Consider the following 17,996-nt stretch of genomic DNA (forward strand, 5'->3'; position numbering starts at 1 on the left):
CATTTAGAAGGCCTCTCCAATGAAAGATATAGCTCGAAGCTGTCTCTACTGGATCACATGTGTTTTGTATCTAGTTCGTAGCGGGAATAAACTCATATAGAAATAAATGCCTTATCTTAAGAGCACTTGAACTGAGAGAGCAGGTAGAATTCCCTATAATGGGTCGTTTTATCTTAAGAGTACTGAACTTGAACTGAAAGAGCAGCCAACCTGGTAATCCAATTCCGATCAACAAAACTTGGAGGGATGGCTGATTGGCTTAAGGCATTGGTTTGCTAAATCAACATACAAGATTATTGTATCATGGGTTCAAATTCCATTTCCTCCGGTTGAACGGAAAAAGAGCAAGCTACTCCTTGTAAAGAACTCGAAGAAAACTTTAGGAAAGAAAGTGGCTTGGGTAGCTCAGTTGGTTAGAGCAAAGGACTGAAAATCCTTGTGTCAGTGGTTCAAATCTACTTCTAAGCAGCAGGAGAGACGGATTTCCTTAAGTTCCTGCAGGGTGAAAGACGAGGTGTAGCGCAGTCTGATCAGCGCATCTATTTTGGGTACATAGGGAAATAAGTTCGAATCCTGTCACCTTGAATGTAGATCCTCTCCTTTCAGTCGAGTCACTAAACTCTCTTGTAATATCGTAGAATAAGGATTTCCAGTGAATCATTTGGTCGAGCAAATCTATGACTTCGTACTGAACCTGGTGAACGAGCATATTGGAGGTCTCGGATAGTCCATATTATAGTCAAGTTCTTAGGAATTGTAGGAACTCTTTCGCTCATTCTCAACTCTCTGTCATTGTATGATTTTTGGTCGTTGATTACACTATATCTGATGTATTTACTTATCGTATTCTTTCCCCTTCTCAGTAGTCCGTAGCAGGTTTTTTCGGGCGTTTTCTATGATCAGAAGGAACTGCTATAATGACGACCACATGCGTTTCATTCCCTTCGATCCTCTCTATGATATACTTTTATGAAGTCGCACTGGGATCTAGTACTTTCTATCTAAGAATTGCTCCATGGATCTCATCGGAAATGTTAGATGCTTCTTGGGGCTTCTTTGGCGACTGTGAAGTCACTGGATAAATTGTTGAGTATATAGATCAGATACGGACACTGCTCTTGCTCCACGACGACATGGTCTCGACCTTCTCCTACCCACCCAGAGCACCATAGCATGTCAGGAATAAGGGCGGCGACATACTGGGCGTAACCACTCCCTTGGGGGCTGTACCTCCCTGCCTTTAGATCGATACACAGTTGAGGAGGCCGAGCACGAACGTTACAGGTATGGGAGCGATACTGGTCAGGAAAGGCTAATACGGAGCCTCGCATATGGGTAGAAAGAGGGATCTTATGCCAAGAGGGCTCTTATGCCCCGACGATGGGGCGTTATGGGGAAGGTCCCAATAAGGACACCCCCCTCCTTTCAAGCGCACCTCTGTATCGACTGAGAATATGTTCTAGTCGGTGGAACCGGTGAACTACGTGAGGTGGTTAGATGCGTGGGGAATAGGGCTCCTAGTACCCCCTTTTATCCTGCCTCGGAATCACCTACTCAAGGGACAGGCCTGATGGAAGGAGGTGGACTCTTTCAGGGAAGAAGGGGACTAAGAACGGCAGATGCCGTACACTTGAGTGACAAAGGAGAGAGCGAGACCTCTTTTTCCGTTTAGACTACAGAAAGATCAAGTTGGTGAGCCGTGTGAAGGTCAACCTTTCCGCACGGTTCGGAGAGCACTGAGTTAGAAGAGAGCCACGAAACTCGCTCGATTCGCAAATTGGTATGACTACATGTTCGATAGCCTGATCGTCGTAATGTTAATTTTGGTTACATTCATAAGTAGCTTGGTCCATTTTTATTCCATTTCATATATGTCTGAGGATCCGCATAGCGCTCGATTTATGTCTTATTTACCCATTCCTACTTTTTTATGCCAATGTTGGTGACTGGAGATAACTTTCTTCAATTAATACTGGGATGGGAGGGAGTAGGTATTGCTTCATATTTGTTAATTCATTTCTGGTTTACACGACTTTAGGCAGATAAAGTATCTACAAAAGTTATGCATGTCAATCGAGTAGGTGATTTTGGATTAGGACCTGGGATTTCGAGTCGTTTTACTCTCTTTCAGAGAGTAGAATTTTCAACCATTTTTGCTCGTGATAGTGCCCCTAGAAACTCTTGGATTTTTTGCAATATGAGATTTAATGCCATCACTCTAATTTGTATTTTACTTCTTATTGGTGCTGCTGGAAAATTTGCACAGATAGGATTGCATACTTGGTCACCCGATGCTATGGAGGGTCCCAATCCAATATTCGCTTTGATTCATGTAGCTATTACGGTCACTGCTGGAATTTCATGATAGGAAGGTGCTCCCCTTTATTTGAATATCCACATACGGCTTTGATTGTGATTACTTCTGCAGGAGCTATGACGTCATTCCTTGCGGAACTTACTGGAATATTACAGAACGATTTAAAGAGGGTCATAGCTTATTCAACTTGTAGTCAATTAGGCTATATGATATTTGCCTGCGGCATCTCTAACTATTCGGTTAACGTCTTTCACTAAATGAATCACCCTTTTTCAAAGCATTACTCTTCCTGAGTGCAGGTTCGGTCATTCAAGCCATGTCATATGAGCAAGATATGCGGACTCCACCTATCCTTTGACCTATGCCATGATGCTCATGGGCAGCTTATCTCTCATTGGATTTCCTTTTCTAACTGGATTTTATTCCAAAGATGTGATCTTAGAGATGCTTACACTAAGTATACCATCAGTGGGAACTTTTCTTTCTGGTTGGTAAGTGTCTCTGTCCTTTTCACTTCTTATTACTCCTTTCATTCACTTTTTCTAACATTTCTAGTACCTACTTATTCATTCGGGCGAGACATAAAGAGACGTCATGATGCGCCCATTCCTATGGCCATTCCTTTAATACTTCTGGCTTTCGGGAGTCTCTTTGTAGGATACTTGGCCAAAGTGTGACCCGTTAGCCCATAAGTCAGTATTGTGACAAAGCGTCTCTTGCTCACCCGACACGATCGTACGAGGTCAGAATTCACCCAGATCATCCACGGTGAACAAGAATTGGGGATATGATGCGGGCGAAATTCCATCCAATGGATGAGATGTTCAGCCGACTCCCTCACATGTAGGACATATGAGTTCTTTCGGACCTTCCTTGTGGGACAAGAAAGAAATTTAGTTCCTCCCTATGGGGTACGAGTGAGCAGAAAAGGGAGGAGGAAAGAGGCCCTGCTGAACCGTTAAGTGAACAAATGTAAGCTTCGCTGATCGACAGTCTTAGGTACTGACCACACTGAGGGACAAGCCCTGAAGCGAAGGACGGGAACGAGCGGAATCAATGTGTTCCAATTTTTGGCCTTGCACGATCATCCAATGGACTATGGACTGCACGGCCACTGCCTGAAAGGACTATGTCCAGGGGACCTCCCACCCCAACCCACCCCAACCCACCCCACACACACACAAGGTACATCTCGCGCCTATGGGCCGCTATAACTATCGAAGAAGACACTCGAAACTGGAACTAAACCCACCCGTTGGACTATCGAGCTAAAAAGCCAAGGTCATGGGTGGCCAAGAGGGCCTACTTAGAGACTTGGAATCTCAGCAGGCGAAGGTTGGCAGGAGAAAGATAATCAACTTGTTCTGATCTGAGTAGGGTCATAATAGGGAATACCTTAACCCTAGGAACCGGAGAACCCACCAGAGACTGTCCTATTTCGAAATCCTCCTAGTAGTCTTTTTGGCCGAACTTTACTAGTTGAAACGAAGAAGTAGCCGAGAGTTCCTTCTTAACCGGCTAGTTGCTTTTTCCGTAAACCCTTCTTCTGTTTATATAGATCGGAGCATCAGACTCATGAATCTAACTAGTTGCTCATGACCGAGATGCCTTATGTAAAACAAACAGAATTCATATGGTGTCCTATGATTTGGAAATACCGAGAAACTATCCATAAGTTTCACTGCTTTATATATTGACTAGTGGAATAGGACCTCCCGGGAACTCCCATCTGATCATAATTAAAGGCAAAGCAATAGTAATTTAGCCTGCGTAGAGTTGGCTCAAATGCTTCGTTCGTGAAACGTGGAGTATAAAAAAAGAATGGGATAATATATCGGCCCATGTATTCCCTAGGAAAGCAAGTATCCTCTATACTAAAGGAAGCCACACCCTACGGTGGACCTTAGCTAGGCTATAAGTCTCAAGTGGTCTGCTAACAAAGTGGAATAGAAACTAAAGTCTCGTTCTTGTAGAAACTCCGGTTAACCATTTTAATTAAGCACAACTTTAATGATGAAAATATGCTCATATAAGGCACGGTTCGATATCAAGATGGAAACATTTGATTTCAAAGTGTCGGTCATCTTTAGAAAGGTTATTTGGAACAAGATAGAACAAAATTATCCTTCAAGGCGAGATCTGAGACACATTCAGTTGGACAAAAAAGAGAGTTTGAAAGGATGTCCTTTGGCACGAAGCAAAGCTTGGATATGTTTTCTTTCAAGAGTTAGGGCCAAGATCAGTGGCATTTGCTTTGTCTTCCGCAACTGCTGCAGAAGCAGCATGCCTGACCCCTTTTTTAATTCCTTCATTGCATACATTACTGGAGAAGACGACAAGTCCAACAATAAACGGCTCCTACCTATAAAGCCGTTGCGCGTTAGCACGCGCATCTGTTTTCTTGGACCACAAAAATTGCTTGCTTACTCTTATTTATCACCGAAGGTCTAGCATAATCAGAAGACCAAAGAATCTAAAGATTACTCTTCATCTGACCTCTAGACCTAGCATTATTAAGAAACTATGTACTCATCCCCTCTCTCTACACATAAAATAGACACTAATAGGGAATCACACCCGAAGGGTAATAAACTTGGGTTTCCTCCTTCAGAAGCGTATAGAAAATCTTGATGCTTAAGAGCCATTTGCCGACTTTATTCTGATGCATTAGGTTCAATACTTACTTGAGGACTCAGCTAGGCTAGTTTGTTTGACTGATGCATGAATTATGGGAACCTATTCTAGAGTCTGGAAAGTACCTCGACCCCTTTATTAGCTGAATGTGACTGATTGATTAGTATTTTTATCGTCAGAAACCGGGACCCTCTTGATTGAAACGGGAAACCATATGTGAAATCCTACTTCCCCTTTCTGAAACCTGGAATCATGTGACCTAAATGTGAAGATGTTCATGACTGAAGCAGGCGAGGGTGCTCATCCTGACAGTGAGTTTGGTCAATAAGCAATAAGTGACTAGTGAAGATTACTAGGTTTCTTAAGTAAATTGCTCCATACACATGATAGAGGAGGAATAGATTACAATTGTTGGTTCGTGGCCGATATCAAGAAAGGCTCTTCAATCTTTTAAAAAAATCGAGACCAAAATGGGAAAAAGAGAGACGAAGAGAAAGGAATAACCAATCGACGAAGGAACATGAAACCATTTTGTTTCAATAGAGGTACGGAAAATGGTTAGGGGTAATGAAGTAGGTGAAGTCGTTACTGCTAGATGTAATTCCAAGAGTCGAACGAGAATGAATACCACACAGAAGAGTCAAGACCGGGCTCCGTAATAGAATGTTTAGCCGATCCATTCCGGATCGATCGAATTGGTACAAAAGTTGCAACATAGGAAAACCACAGAAAACACGACTTATTTGAAAAAACCTGCGACCTACCAATTGTAGAAGTAGGATTTTTGGAAAACAATAAGCACTTAAGTAATACAATTCCAGTGTACCATTCTCTTTCTCATTTAGAGGAAAAGGTTCAGTAAGATAAGGAAACAACAGAGGGATCTGAATCGAACCTAAATGGGAATGACATGAAAAGTCTATTTCAAAACCTATCATTAAGGGAGTGATGACGATATACGATAGGAATAGAGAAAAACTTGTGATTGTCGTAGAGGGGAAGATCTGTTTATGGAATAGTTCAAGAAAGAATCGTATCAATTTCTTACTTATTCCTTCTAAATCACTCACTTATCGACTGAACGCCGCGTAACATCGACTCCTTTTACGCGATTATGAACTAACCTTTCTCGATTCAAATGCAACTTCTCCTTTTTGAGGAGAATTCTCAAACTACGTGAGCTTCCAGACGAAGCCAACAGAAATTCTATCTGAATACAAAAGATAAAAGTCGGTCTCATTAGGATCGTATACCAGCCACATATTCTGGAACTTCATGTTCCAATCGAAGCATATAGATCCGTAAATAGATTTGTATGTATATCCACTTCGGTCGTGCTTGTCGTTTCTCGAATAGAAAAGAAGTATCTTTTTTCTGGGAACATATGGTCAACCAGAAATTCTTCTGTTCGTTATTTTTCATCCACCGATGCAGAAACTGCTCCAGTTTGCCATTCTCATGTGAGGCTATTGCTTGTCAGGGTGGCACGAAGTGATGAATCAATGCTCAAAGATGAGCCGGTCCTTCGTTAGGGACGGTTTATAGATCATCAAATTCCCACAAATTCCATGAAAAGTGGGTCTATATAAATGATCGAGACCTCGCAAAGAACAACACTCCTTGCCCATATTGAGTTCGTAACCCAAAGTCAATCATTGAGTGAACTGCATCTTCTTTGTGTTAGACAGAAGAATACTCAACATAAAGATGCACACTCCTCCATGTGAAAGATGAACCTTCATTCTCCGCGCTTGCTCACGCTTCGCTGACCTATCGCGTCGTAAAGAGAAGAGAGTACGAAAGAATAGTAAATAGAGCACACCGCATAAAGATTCTAAATATGACAAGTCACCCTTGGATTAGAGAAGAAGGAAATGAACAAGAGGAACGAAAGGAAATGAAGCGTTTCTAGCTCTATTTTTGGATGAGCTTCTCCCAATTATGTATGGTAATAGAATAGGACGGCTTGCTCTGACCAAGACTCCACTTTTGGCACCTCGATGGAGCGTATGAATTTCCTGGAATGTAGATAGACCAAAAGAGGGAATATAGAGATAGAAATAGGAATTATAGTACCATTGAAAGAAGGGGCACCTGTGAAAACATCTCTACTGACAAACCATTTCAATAAGACGGGTGCTGCCGTGCCACAAAGGACGACCATGGAAGTAATGAAAAAGAAAAAGTTATGCGGTTGGACCATATGCTCTATCTGAGAACAAATCTTCTCTAGAAAAGACGCTCAAATTAAACGTGAATAGTTCACTGAATATTTTTACCCATCTTGCAGTGATAGTGAATGCATGTCGTCTCGAGCCAAATAACAGAAAAAGTATCAAGAAAACGAAGGGTAACATATTGATGCCACTAGACCTGAAGATCTCAGGATGATTATCTACTGCCTCGTGCTCGCGCCACAACCATCTCTTTTTGATAGGTTCTATGGAACGATGCTTGCTACTTCATATGGGAGAAAAGAATAATAGATATGTCGGTCATTATAAGGAAGAAGCGTCAGAGAACGATTCCTCGTGTATCATCTGTCGCAAAAATATGAACAAAAGCTAGCAACCCGGACCGTATTGAAGAGGTTCCTAAGACACGGGATAGAAGAGTGCCAATATTCAGAAGCAAGGTCCAAGAATTCAGAAGTGGTAGAATGACTGAATGAATACAATCTGTGGCTAATACCCGAGGCATAAAAGAAGTATTTTTTATGGTATCCCGAAACCACCAGCCACCCCAACCTAATTCATGATGAACCCACCAACTTCCTGGAAAGATGCATACGGTTAAAAAGCACCGACATGTCAAGATCCAAATTCGAATAGGTTCTTGATCCTGGTCAGAAACCACTGTTCTCGCGCCGGCGGTCCAAAAAAGAGACAAAGTAGTGGTGCCTACATCTTTGAATTTCAGGAGTTGGGATCAGACGCATCCAGCAGAGCGAGAAAAGGTTCCATTCTTTTCGGCGGCATCATTCCGTGTTGGCAGCGAGTGAGGTGCCACAATCCCATTCAACATTTTGGATCTACATAGTCCAAAGCCCATAGCACTGGCGATGTCTCCGGCATATATACAAGGAGGATGTATAGCTAATATAGGATCTTGTAATACATGGTTTGATTCTGTAAGCGGTTTGGTACGAACGAAGAAATTGAGAACAAAAGGATCGGAACTCGCTAATAGGAAAAGAGAGAAAAACAAAGCAATGCCAACAGATACGTCATTCCTATGTTCATCGATAGACGAAACTCTCTCTTTGTCATCTCGTGCCAGATGCAAGAAAGAACTCATCCTTTTTTCCTTAGCCAGTTGTGAGTTCCTCACGAAGTTTGAGACAAAGGAAAAGAAAGGAGTTTCCCTAGGGCCTCCTCACTTTGAGACATTATGGCTCTTGGGGCGATCCCGGTAACAAAGAAGGAATCCATACAAATTTGAGATCTAACACCATGATAAAATACTACCTTCATGATAATACCATGTCCCTGAGATTTGATAAATGAAAGGTGCATTATCGGTTAATACGTTGTAATTGGATAGGTTATTAGGAATATGACAGAATGAAAGACCAAGGAAAGGAAGAAGAATACACAAAAATGCAGGTGATGATCCAAACGCTGGTGTTTGTTTCTTTTTGTAACTGAATGAAATGAAAAGACCCAGAAATGACGAATAATGAGAAAATTCGTTTATTGACATTGCATGCTCATTTGTTTTTGCTTTGTTAATCATCCCGCAGGAGGCCCGGAGGTCTGAAAGAACTCATATGTCCTACATGTGAGGGATAAATTGACTCACCTTCTTTTAGAGACTCGACTGAAAGGAGAGGAACTGACTAGTGACTAGACCGAACAGGAAATTTCTATGTCAATTCAAGAAAGTGACTATCTATGTCATTTCAAGATTTGAGTTTTGGTTCTAGAGACTCGGATACCCATGAAGGGGAAAACTGGCTTTCTTCTTTCTTATGATATTTATCGGTATCACTCACGGCATATCATTCCATGTCTCACTGACTCTATCTACTTACTGGCCTCTGCTTTTTCTGACGAATTCCATTGACCTGTTCTGGCTAGTATAGAACCCTCATATTGGAGAGAGACGAATTTGGTAGTTAATTTAAGTTTGACTTCTCTTACGAGAAAAGTGAGTGTTCTTTCGTTCTTTTCTCTATCGCGGGACTTGGTAGATTTAAGGGAAATCTCGCATCTCAGCCCGGTTTAAAGGGCATTCACAGGCCATATTGTTAATAAGCCCCTAAACAACTCATTTATAAGAGAAGAATGACCGCAATAATGGGCACGCCAGATAATGTACTTAGTGTCAAGCAAGGTAACTCAAATCCCCACTAATGAATATCCGTCTTTATCAATCAATCTTCGGTTAGCAACGAGAGCTATATACGAAAAAATAAAACGTTAGCTCAACAGCGGAAGAAAACTCGGTTAGAAGTTGATCTATTGTTGAGAAGCTTAGAGATGGATCTCTTCACCGGCTTATCCCTCAGATTCAGATCTAAAGATGAAAGCCGTGTACACTCACGTACAATTGAGTATTTTTTATTCAAAGTGCAACTGGATCTATAAAACCCCAAATAATAATCCTCTTCAACTGCAATATTGGATGGATAAATCTCTGCCTGATAAGCAAATAAAGTAATGAAATAAATCCATACAAGCAGGACGAGGGAAGAAGTGTTAGCCATCAAGCGTCGTTCTTCCTCTATAAGGGTCCACTCAATCGGGATCATAACTCCACAAATACAACTCCTCACGCTACGAAAGAGGGTTCACATGTTTTGGAATCTATTCTTCCAAAGGGACTCGTTTACCGAACTCATGCTTTCACGAATAAAGGGAATTGTATTCTTAATCTCAACTTGAGTCAGAGGGTTTAACATCCTTTCCAATAGACCTACTTCCAGAGGAGGTTCACTTGCTTCTACAACTAACGGGTTTAGGAGGCTCAGTCATTATAACCTATTCTGACAAAACAAGTTGCCTTATTATATGAAATTACTCGATCACTAAAGCAAAGCTACTGGGAATGGGTCCCCTAACTCCAACCTAGAAGGGTTACGTTACATGTAGTGGAATCTAATCTTTCTTACAAACAAACGAACTAATGGAAAACACCAATACTTGAGCTGGAGGGTTACTTAAGGAGACTTATAGAGTTCTTGTTTACCATGCTATCCACATATTGAGAGGGATCATCTGGTGCCTTTGACTCACTTCTTAACAAATGAGACTCACCAAGGGTTGAGGGGCATACTATTTTCCACTTGCCACTCTTGCTTAGACCTTTAAAAGCAGACTTCTTCGACATATGAGTTTACTTGCGATTATATCCTTACTCATTCCTTTCCTTTGCTCATGCCTTCAGGGCAATCAAATCGAAGTGAATACTAGAGGAAGATTTGCATAAGTTCGAAGAAGAGGATATTACAGGAAAGAAAAATCAGCAGGAGCATACCCTCAATTGAAGCCCTTCTCAATATGTTTTCCCTTCCATGGAGATTTATTCAGGCTAGCCAGTGAAAGAAGTGAGGGGAGACGCAGCTGTTCGGATCACCGCCTAGCATTTAGCGTAGAATGAGAGAGGGAATTCGGAGATCCTGGAGATCAGGGGCATACAAAGTCTTCTCTGAAAGATTAGATTGACAAAGTAAGTTCCGGAAAGCTTCACTACTATTGGGCTTTCCCAGCTAATCAATGTAATATTTGTAGGGTCCACTTTGAAAGCTTCGCTTTACTCAATTTTGTGTAGGGAATTAGTGTAAGTTACAAGATCTCCTTTTTTTGGAACCTTTTGCAAGCAATCACTGGGTCTTTACTGGTTGACTTATAAATCCGCTCGAAGAGGGCCTATCCTATTTAGGTACTGAAAGAGGTTTTATAATTACACGCCAGAGCCTAGAAATCTCAATAATCTATAGGATCCATTTGTTCCATTAGCTTTTCTTATGGCTTCTTCCATAGTTTACGTGTCAATTCAGTATGAAGCGCTTCAGTATTTTTAACTAAATTCAAGACAGGGTCTAGTCAACGAAAATAAGTCCTAACATTGAAAATTTCCTTCATATGGTGGCAAAAGCAAGTAGATGATGATCTATCCTTGTATTGATTTCGTCTGTAGATGTTCTTCCTCCTACCTGACGAAGATTGACCAACAGATTGGACTTGGGCCTCTCACCTTAGTTCGGCTATTGATGAATGACTTTTTCAACTGATATCTAAAGTGCCTAGTTTTTTGAGGCTTCAATCTTGACTGATAATCCTATTAAGAGAATAAGTCTTCTTTTGTAAGCTCGATTCACTAGGTTAGAAAGTGAGTCCCTTAGTTCCGAGTTCGTGAATTGATCGATGAGAAAAGTTCTTCTTTTGATGTTTCACTAATGAGTTGAGAAATTCCCTTCGTTGAGGTCTTCGTCGCTCTTTAGTTCCACTTTCTTGATTTGAAGAGATAGATCGGACATAGGATCCGAAAGTATCCCGTCTATATTGACTTATTAATGATGGATTTGGTTTTCTAGGGATCAGCAGGATTCTCAAACTGAGGAATGACCCGTTTGCGAGAGAAAATCCGTTGCAATGAATCGACTGGAGAAAATAGATCTCTAGCAAAGGTTTGAGCACTGGTCTAAGAGTATGATATTTGCATCATGTCTGAAAAACACTGTCTCAACTGGATCTCTAAATTGCCTAGTTTTCTGAGGTTTTTACTTTGAATCAAGTTTCATCATATGAGAAGAACGAATCGTTTCATGCAGCTGAAATGGTCTCTTGTGAAGTCTCTATATGGGTCTGATCTCTACTATGTTAACATGAGGTGAGTCATGGCGCAAAAGCAGCTCTCTTTGGTTATTGCCTTCTTCTCCCAGGTTTCTTTTGTTGCATCCATCCATTTCCATGTTCATATCTAATGTGATGAAAGTGGGTCTCAAAAAAGGATATAGTAGGTTCAAATCGTCTTTCTTAGGGAGTTTACTGACTCATATGTTCTATCTTTATCACAAAAAAATCTAATGGAAGCAGATGTCATGTCAAATTTATTTACAGAGCAGGCTTTCTCTTATAAAACGAGGATATCCAGACTTTGCGGATAAGGTTTTTCGTAGTTCAAGATCGGATTGACCATGAATTTCGTATAAAAAGTGAGCAGAACCAGGTTGTCAGATAGTGCGCTTCGTAATGACTATACGTCTTTTTAGGACATAGAATCATTACCAAGTCTAACTAGTGGAGTTCTTTCTTTCGTTAGTTAGGTTGAGTTCGTTCGGACAAATACAGTTGTTTTCTTTTAGTATAAGAATGAAAAGTTCTTTCATTTTAATATAAGTTCATTTCTTAGCTCGTGCAATTCACTTCTTCTTTCAACTCTTAAGTACTTAGGTTCATTCAATTGGTGCATTCATAAATAGGAACAAGACCAGAGATAGGGACTTGAGTATTGGACAGGTCTAATGAATACGAGCAAGACATCGGAATGCTGGTACAGAACCCTGGATTGCAAGAGGTCAGCTTTCTTCACTAAGAAAACGCTCTTAGTTCATTTCGGTAGAACATGAGTCTCCAAAACCCGATGTCGTGGGTTCAAATCCTACAGAGCGTGTTGAAAAGAATGACTTAAAAGAAAGATAATCATAAGATCCGTCGTCCGTTGTTCCTCAGTAGCTCAGTGGTAGAGCGGTCGGTTGTTAACTGGTTGGTCGTGGGTTCAATTCCTTCCTACTTGAGGAGAGTTCAATTTAGGGAGAATGGTCGAGCGGTCGAAAGCCACAGACTGTAAATCTGTTGGAGTTTTTCCTACGTAGTTCGAATCCTACCTCTACCAGTTAACTTAATATAATTGAAAAATAATTTATGAGACGCAATGAGTTGGCTAGGTAAATAATGGAAATGTATTGGACTGCAAATCCTTGAATGATGGTTTGAGCCCGTCCTTGGCCTCTCCCCCAGTTCATAGATCCCTGCTATGAGAACTTTCGGCATCAAAGGAAAATGATTGAGACTTTTCATTCCTCTCGAGCGATTTGTTAATTGTAGAGACTTATAATTTAATTGGTTGAAACGTACTGCTCATAACGTTAATATTGTAGGTTCAAGCCCTACTAAGACTATACTGATCCTTTACCGGGTGTATAGCTCAGTTGGTAGAGCATTGGGCTTTTAACCTACTGGTCGCAGGCTCAAGTCCCCCTATACCCAAGCTTAGACGTGAGATGAAGCATTTTTTGTCCCTTTCGTCCAATGGTTAGGACATCGTCTTTTTATGTCGAAGACACGGGTTCGATTCCCGTAAGGGATAGGTACTCATCCCCGGCCGGCGGTTTCATTGCTGAGTGATCACTCGCTATCTGGAATAATTTCATAGATAGGTACTCATTAGATTTTGGAGACCGATATGGGAACTCAATGCCACGAGCAGAGAGACTAACGGATCTGAAAGAGAGAAAAACTCATCTTGTGATTGTAGTTTAATTAGTCAGAGCACCGCCCTGTTATGGTGGAAGCTGCGGGTTCGAGCCCCGTCAGTCCCGACCTAAGATCCAATTTAATCGATCAATGAATTTATCCTCCTCCACTGACGCGCTAAATTTTAGGAGTTACGGGGCGGATGTAGCCAAGTGGTTCAAGGAAGTGGATTATGAATCCATAATCCGCGGGTTTAATGCCCGTCATTCGCCCATCTATAAAAGGGACAGGAAAATCCCAACTATAAATATTTATCTGCAAGAGTCAATTCCTTGGATGGATGTCTGAGCGGTTGAAAGAGTCAGTCTTGAAAACCGAAGTCTTGCATAGTAAGACCGGGGGTTCGAATCCTTCTCCATCCGATGCTTTAGCGGGGTAGAGGAATTGGTCAACTCATCACGCTCATGACCTGAAGGCTATAGGTTCGAAACTTGTCCCCGCCTTAGTGAAAGGCAATTAAGATAGTGTTCTATACTGACTGACTTGCTAGAGTAAGGTCATTTACCCACTTTCTTTCTTGTTCTACAAGGGTCCAAGAAAACAGATGCACGCGCTAACGCGCAACGGCTTTATAGGTAGGAGTCGTTGCTTGTTGACTCCATATTTTTCATTTGAATTTCTCTTAAATTCCACGTACCCAAAATGGATCCGATTAAGTATTTTACTTTTTCCATGATCATCTCTATTTCAGGTATCCGGGGCATCCTCCTTAATAGACGGAATATTCCTATAATGTCAATGCCATTCGAATCAATGTTACTAGCAGTGAAGTGAAATTTTTGGTATTCTCCATTTCTTCAGATGATATGATGGGTCAATCATTTGCTTCATTGGCTCCAGCGGTGGCAGCGACGGAATCTGCTATTGGGTTAGCCATTTTCGTCATTACTTTCCGAGTACGAGGAACTATTGCCGTTGAATTCATTAATAGCATTCAAGGCTAGAATCCGATAGAGGAGTTATAAAAGACAAAGTTTCTATTTCTTCCTTCTTCGGAATCGCTTCTCATTGGTTAAGCGATTTCGCATTCATTGCTACCTTCCTTTTTCTAGAAAAGGTATGGAAAAAATCCCATATTTGAGCTTGACTATGAAAATATCCCAATAAAGACTTTGGAGTGGGAACCGAAAAAGGAAAAGGAATAGGACCGAAAAGGGCTCCAGTTGGAAAAGGTTCATTCTAAAATTAGATCCTCGGAACTTTGATATATTCGCCTCTTGGATGGTCTGGCTCAGACCTTTACTCGGTAGGAACTGGAGCTCTGGAACGGTAGCAGGAACTGGAACGAGGACGGGAACTTGAACAGGAGCAGGAAAGGGAATCAGTTTCCAAAGGTCTCCTGTTGGAACCATTTATCTTCTTTTACATTTGGTCATATATGACTTTCAGATGGGATAAAGAAACTCAAGAGAGGTAGGCAGTCACTCGACTAGGGAAGAGGAATGACATGTGTCACACTAGTTATACAAGTGGAAGAAAGTAAGTCAACAATTCCAGTGCAACTCGATCCGGAAGGGAGTAAGCGACATCTAAATGAAGATGATGTCTTGAGCACTCTTTTCCCTTTAAGAGAGCGAAATTACATGGCAGGTAGTAGGACTTTTTACGCTAATGAATCTCGAACAAGGTTTTGCTTTCTTGCTATATCGAGTCTTGAACTCAATGGATTGCCTCCACTGCTGCCCACTGCATAAGTGAAGTTGGGCTTAAATTCTATCATGATTTGGTTCGTGACGCAGTGACGGACATTTGCTTTAAAGCTGGAGTAGCCGCAAGGAAGGAAATACCAATGGCCTTCTTATCGGATACGAATGCACCTTTGAGGCCTACTGACCTACTTGTCTACAATTGGGAGAATGGCCGGGACGTGTGCTTCAGTGTCATAGGTGTCTCACCTTTTACAGGAGGTGGTATTCGTATCTTTACACCAAGTCATGCTCTTTATGCAGATGTCACCCATAAATGCAACAAATACTTGGAGAAATGTACAACACATGGTTATGGGTTCAGTGTTTTGGCTTTTACAACGTTAGGGGAACTTGGAGATGATATGATTTCCTTCTTGTTGAGATTAAAGGATTCTTCTTTGCTAGTTATGATGCAAATAGTAAAGTAGGTAGTTCTCTCTTTCATAGGATAGGGTTGGCTATCCAGAAAGGTGTTGGGGAACAAATTGTTGCTCGACTTCCAACCATTTCTGTATAATTACTCTTGTTATACAAAAGCCTCTGGTGGCTTCTGTTTTTATGATTTGTTTTTCCAATAGGTTGAAGATTCAATTATGCTTTCTGTCAATCTTCTTCGTAGGTTCAATTAGGGTTTTTGGAATCTCAAATTTCTCAGTTTGTAGAGGATTATTTGTCGGTAGAATCTAGGGTCTTATTGGTTTTCTTCTTTCTTATCTTTTCTTCTTGTTAGTTCAACTAGGGTTTTCCCCTTCTGTCGCGATTCAATTCAGAGGTTGGGGCTTTTTCTGGTAGTTATTCACAGAAATATAGTGAGTTTTGGTTGAATCGGGGAGTTGTTTTGGTTGAATCAGGGGGTTGTTTTGGTTAGGGTTTTTTTTTATTGAAAGATGTGTTTCAGTGTAATCCAGGTTAAGGTTTTTCGAACAGATTGACTGATGTGTGAAACTTTCGTTGAATTTGGGATGGTTATTGTAGGTATTGTGGTTTGATTGCAAGGGAGAAGTTTAATCATCTATCCCTCATTCCTCGGTGGTGCAATTGGATTCGGTTTTGGGAATTTGTGGCAGTGGGGTTTCGTCTGTTGAAGAACTGGATTAGCGTTTTTGTGGTTGTTTTCTTCAACCTTCATCTCTGAGAAGCAGATTTTGTAATCGTTTTCAGGGCTTTGTCAAAGTTGAGGTGATTCAGTGAATACCAGGATTAAGATTTTAAGAACAGTTTGTTAGTTGTGTGAAAATTGCAGCTGAAATATAGTTGGTTTGATTGCAGGGGAGCAGTTTAAAGCAACTAGTTCTCAATCCTCAGTGGTGCAAGGTTTGAAGATAGTTATTGGGGTTTTCTTCTTTGAGTTTTTGTGGTGTTCATATTTGGGACATTGTCTTGTTCATCTTGGTTGTTTAATTAGTGTTTTAATGAATGGTAATTTAATTTTTCAATTGGGATTGTTTACCTAATTTGAACTCTTAATTTTCCATTCATTGATCCCTAATTGTCTTTTGGTTCTCTCGTTGTGTTTGATTTAAGGATTCAATTGTTGTTACTAACACCATCTTGTTGAGTTTCAGAGGCAGTTACTGCAGTTAGTTAGTTAGTTTGTTGTTTTTTTTCTCCATCCTTACAATATGTCGTGTACCAGATCATCATCGTCTATTAGAGTCTCTGTACCTTTAAGGCAGGGTTTTCATGCATCCTCTACAGTTTTGCAGTCATATGTATCCCAGGAAAAAAAGCTAGAATATTTGGATGTTGCATCATGTCATTGCCCCTTCAGAACTTTTGATGGTTGTCATGACGGGGTTAGTGGTTGAGGGTTTGATAAGAGTTCAATTTACAGACATATGAGGGATCAACACTTTCCTACTGAAGCGCGCATGGAAATATACCGAGAGAGAATCCGTACATAGGTAAATATCTACACTACTTGGGAGAGGGTGTTAAACCAGTTAAAGATATGGTTATGTATTAGATGTTTGCACACTATTTCTTGGAAGAGACCATGCTGGTAATGGAGAGTGATATCATTCCTTGTTCATTCAATGGCACCAATGTGGATTTCTTGATACATGGGGTGAACTAACCAGTTGCGGCTACCGAGTTTGTAACTGACATTGCAGAAGGGGTCGAAGTATCGATGGCTCTTTCTTTGGATATGCTTAATTTGCTTTTTAAAAAACAAACTACAATAGTTTCAAGCATTCCACTACAATGCAGACTCCATTTCTCAAGGACCTTAAAGCTTTCTCTGGATAAGGTTTTGGCTAATCCCAAGGATCTGCATACATGGCTACAGTTTTTCTTACTACCTTTATGCACGCTCAACTTATATACTCTTAAGAACTCCATGGAAGCGAGGTCAGGGACTAGGAAGCGACTGTAAACTTTTTCTATCAATCAAGCCCTAGTTAAATGGAAGGAACCTGGAGGTTTTATCTCAATTATTCAGGATTTGCTAGAACCTTCCACGCAAACACAGAAGAGCAACTATCACAACCAGAAAAAACACAACAAATCCAGTTGTTTGAGGGTGAAAACGGTTTCTGCTGATTTTGGTAATTTCGGGTGTGTGGGTGAGAAACGAATTTAAACCCTAAACAATGTACTGCAAGGGAGTACTTTAGATTCAAGAGATCAATCTGTAAAAATACGGCCTAAACCAAGAAACAGTCGTTCCAGACTTGCTTCGGTCACAAAGTGAAGGAGAAGGATTGGTTTTGGGGAGGGAAGCGAAGAAAGTGTTGAGACCAGAATAGTTGATTCTGGAAGAGTAGTTGTTTCACGACCTGTATCAGAAAGTGGGAAGCTAACAGATGGAAAGATAGCAAATGTTTCTGAGTGTTGTATCCTCCTGACCTGAACTTGTCGTTCGGTGGAAATAGG

The 17,996-nt window shown here is 40.9% G+C and overlaps 1 protein-coding gene and 2 non-coding genes across 3 annotated transcripts; all 3 read left to right on the forward strand.

The window, feature by feature from the left end:
- Positions 1-394: 394 nt before the first annotated feature.
- Positions 395-468, forward strand: TRNAF-GAA. The gene has a single exon. It is a non-coding gene; the product is annotated as a tRNA-Phe (tRNA).
- A 7,544-nt stretch (positions 469-8,012) lies between these two features.
- Positions 8,013-14,375, forward strand: LOC113333808. The gene is made up of 2 exons (XM_026580212.1): positions 8,013-8,268; positions 14,233-14,375. Exons 1-2 carry the CDS (start codon positions 8,013-8,015, stop codon positions 14,373-14,375), a joined length of 399 nt encoding a protein of 132 aa, XP_026435997.1.
- Positions 13,193-13,264, forward strand: TRNAK-UUU. Its single transcript has one exon. It is a non-coding gene; the product is annotated as a tRNA-Lys (tRNA).
- Positions 14,376-17,996: the final 3,621 nt, after the last annotated feature.

This window comes from Papaver somniferum, unplaced genomic scaffold (assembly GCF_003573695.1).
Source record: "Papaver somniferum cultivar HN1 unplaced genomic scaffold, ASM357369v1 unplaced-scaffold_133, whole genome shotgun sequence".
NCBI classification, from domain to species: Eukaryota; Viridiplantae; Streptophyta; class Magnoliopsida; order Ranunculales; family Papaveraceae; genus Papaver; species Papaver somniferum.

Excerpts from the sequence above, each read along its gene's own strand:
- LOC113333808 (XM_026580212.1), top strand. The coding sequence starts at position 8,013 with ATGTCTCCGGCATATATACAAGGAGGATGTATAGCTAATATAGGATCT. Across the intron at positions 8,269-14,232 it reads CCTTTTTTCCTTAGCCAGTT|ATGATATGATGGGTCAATCA; the intron begins GTGAGTTCCTCA and ends CCATTTCTTCAG.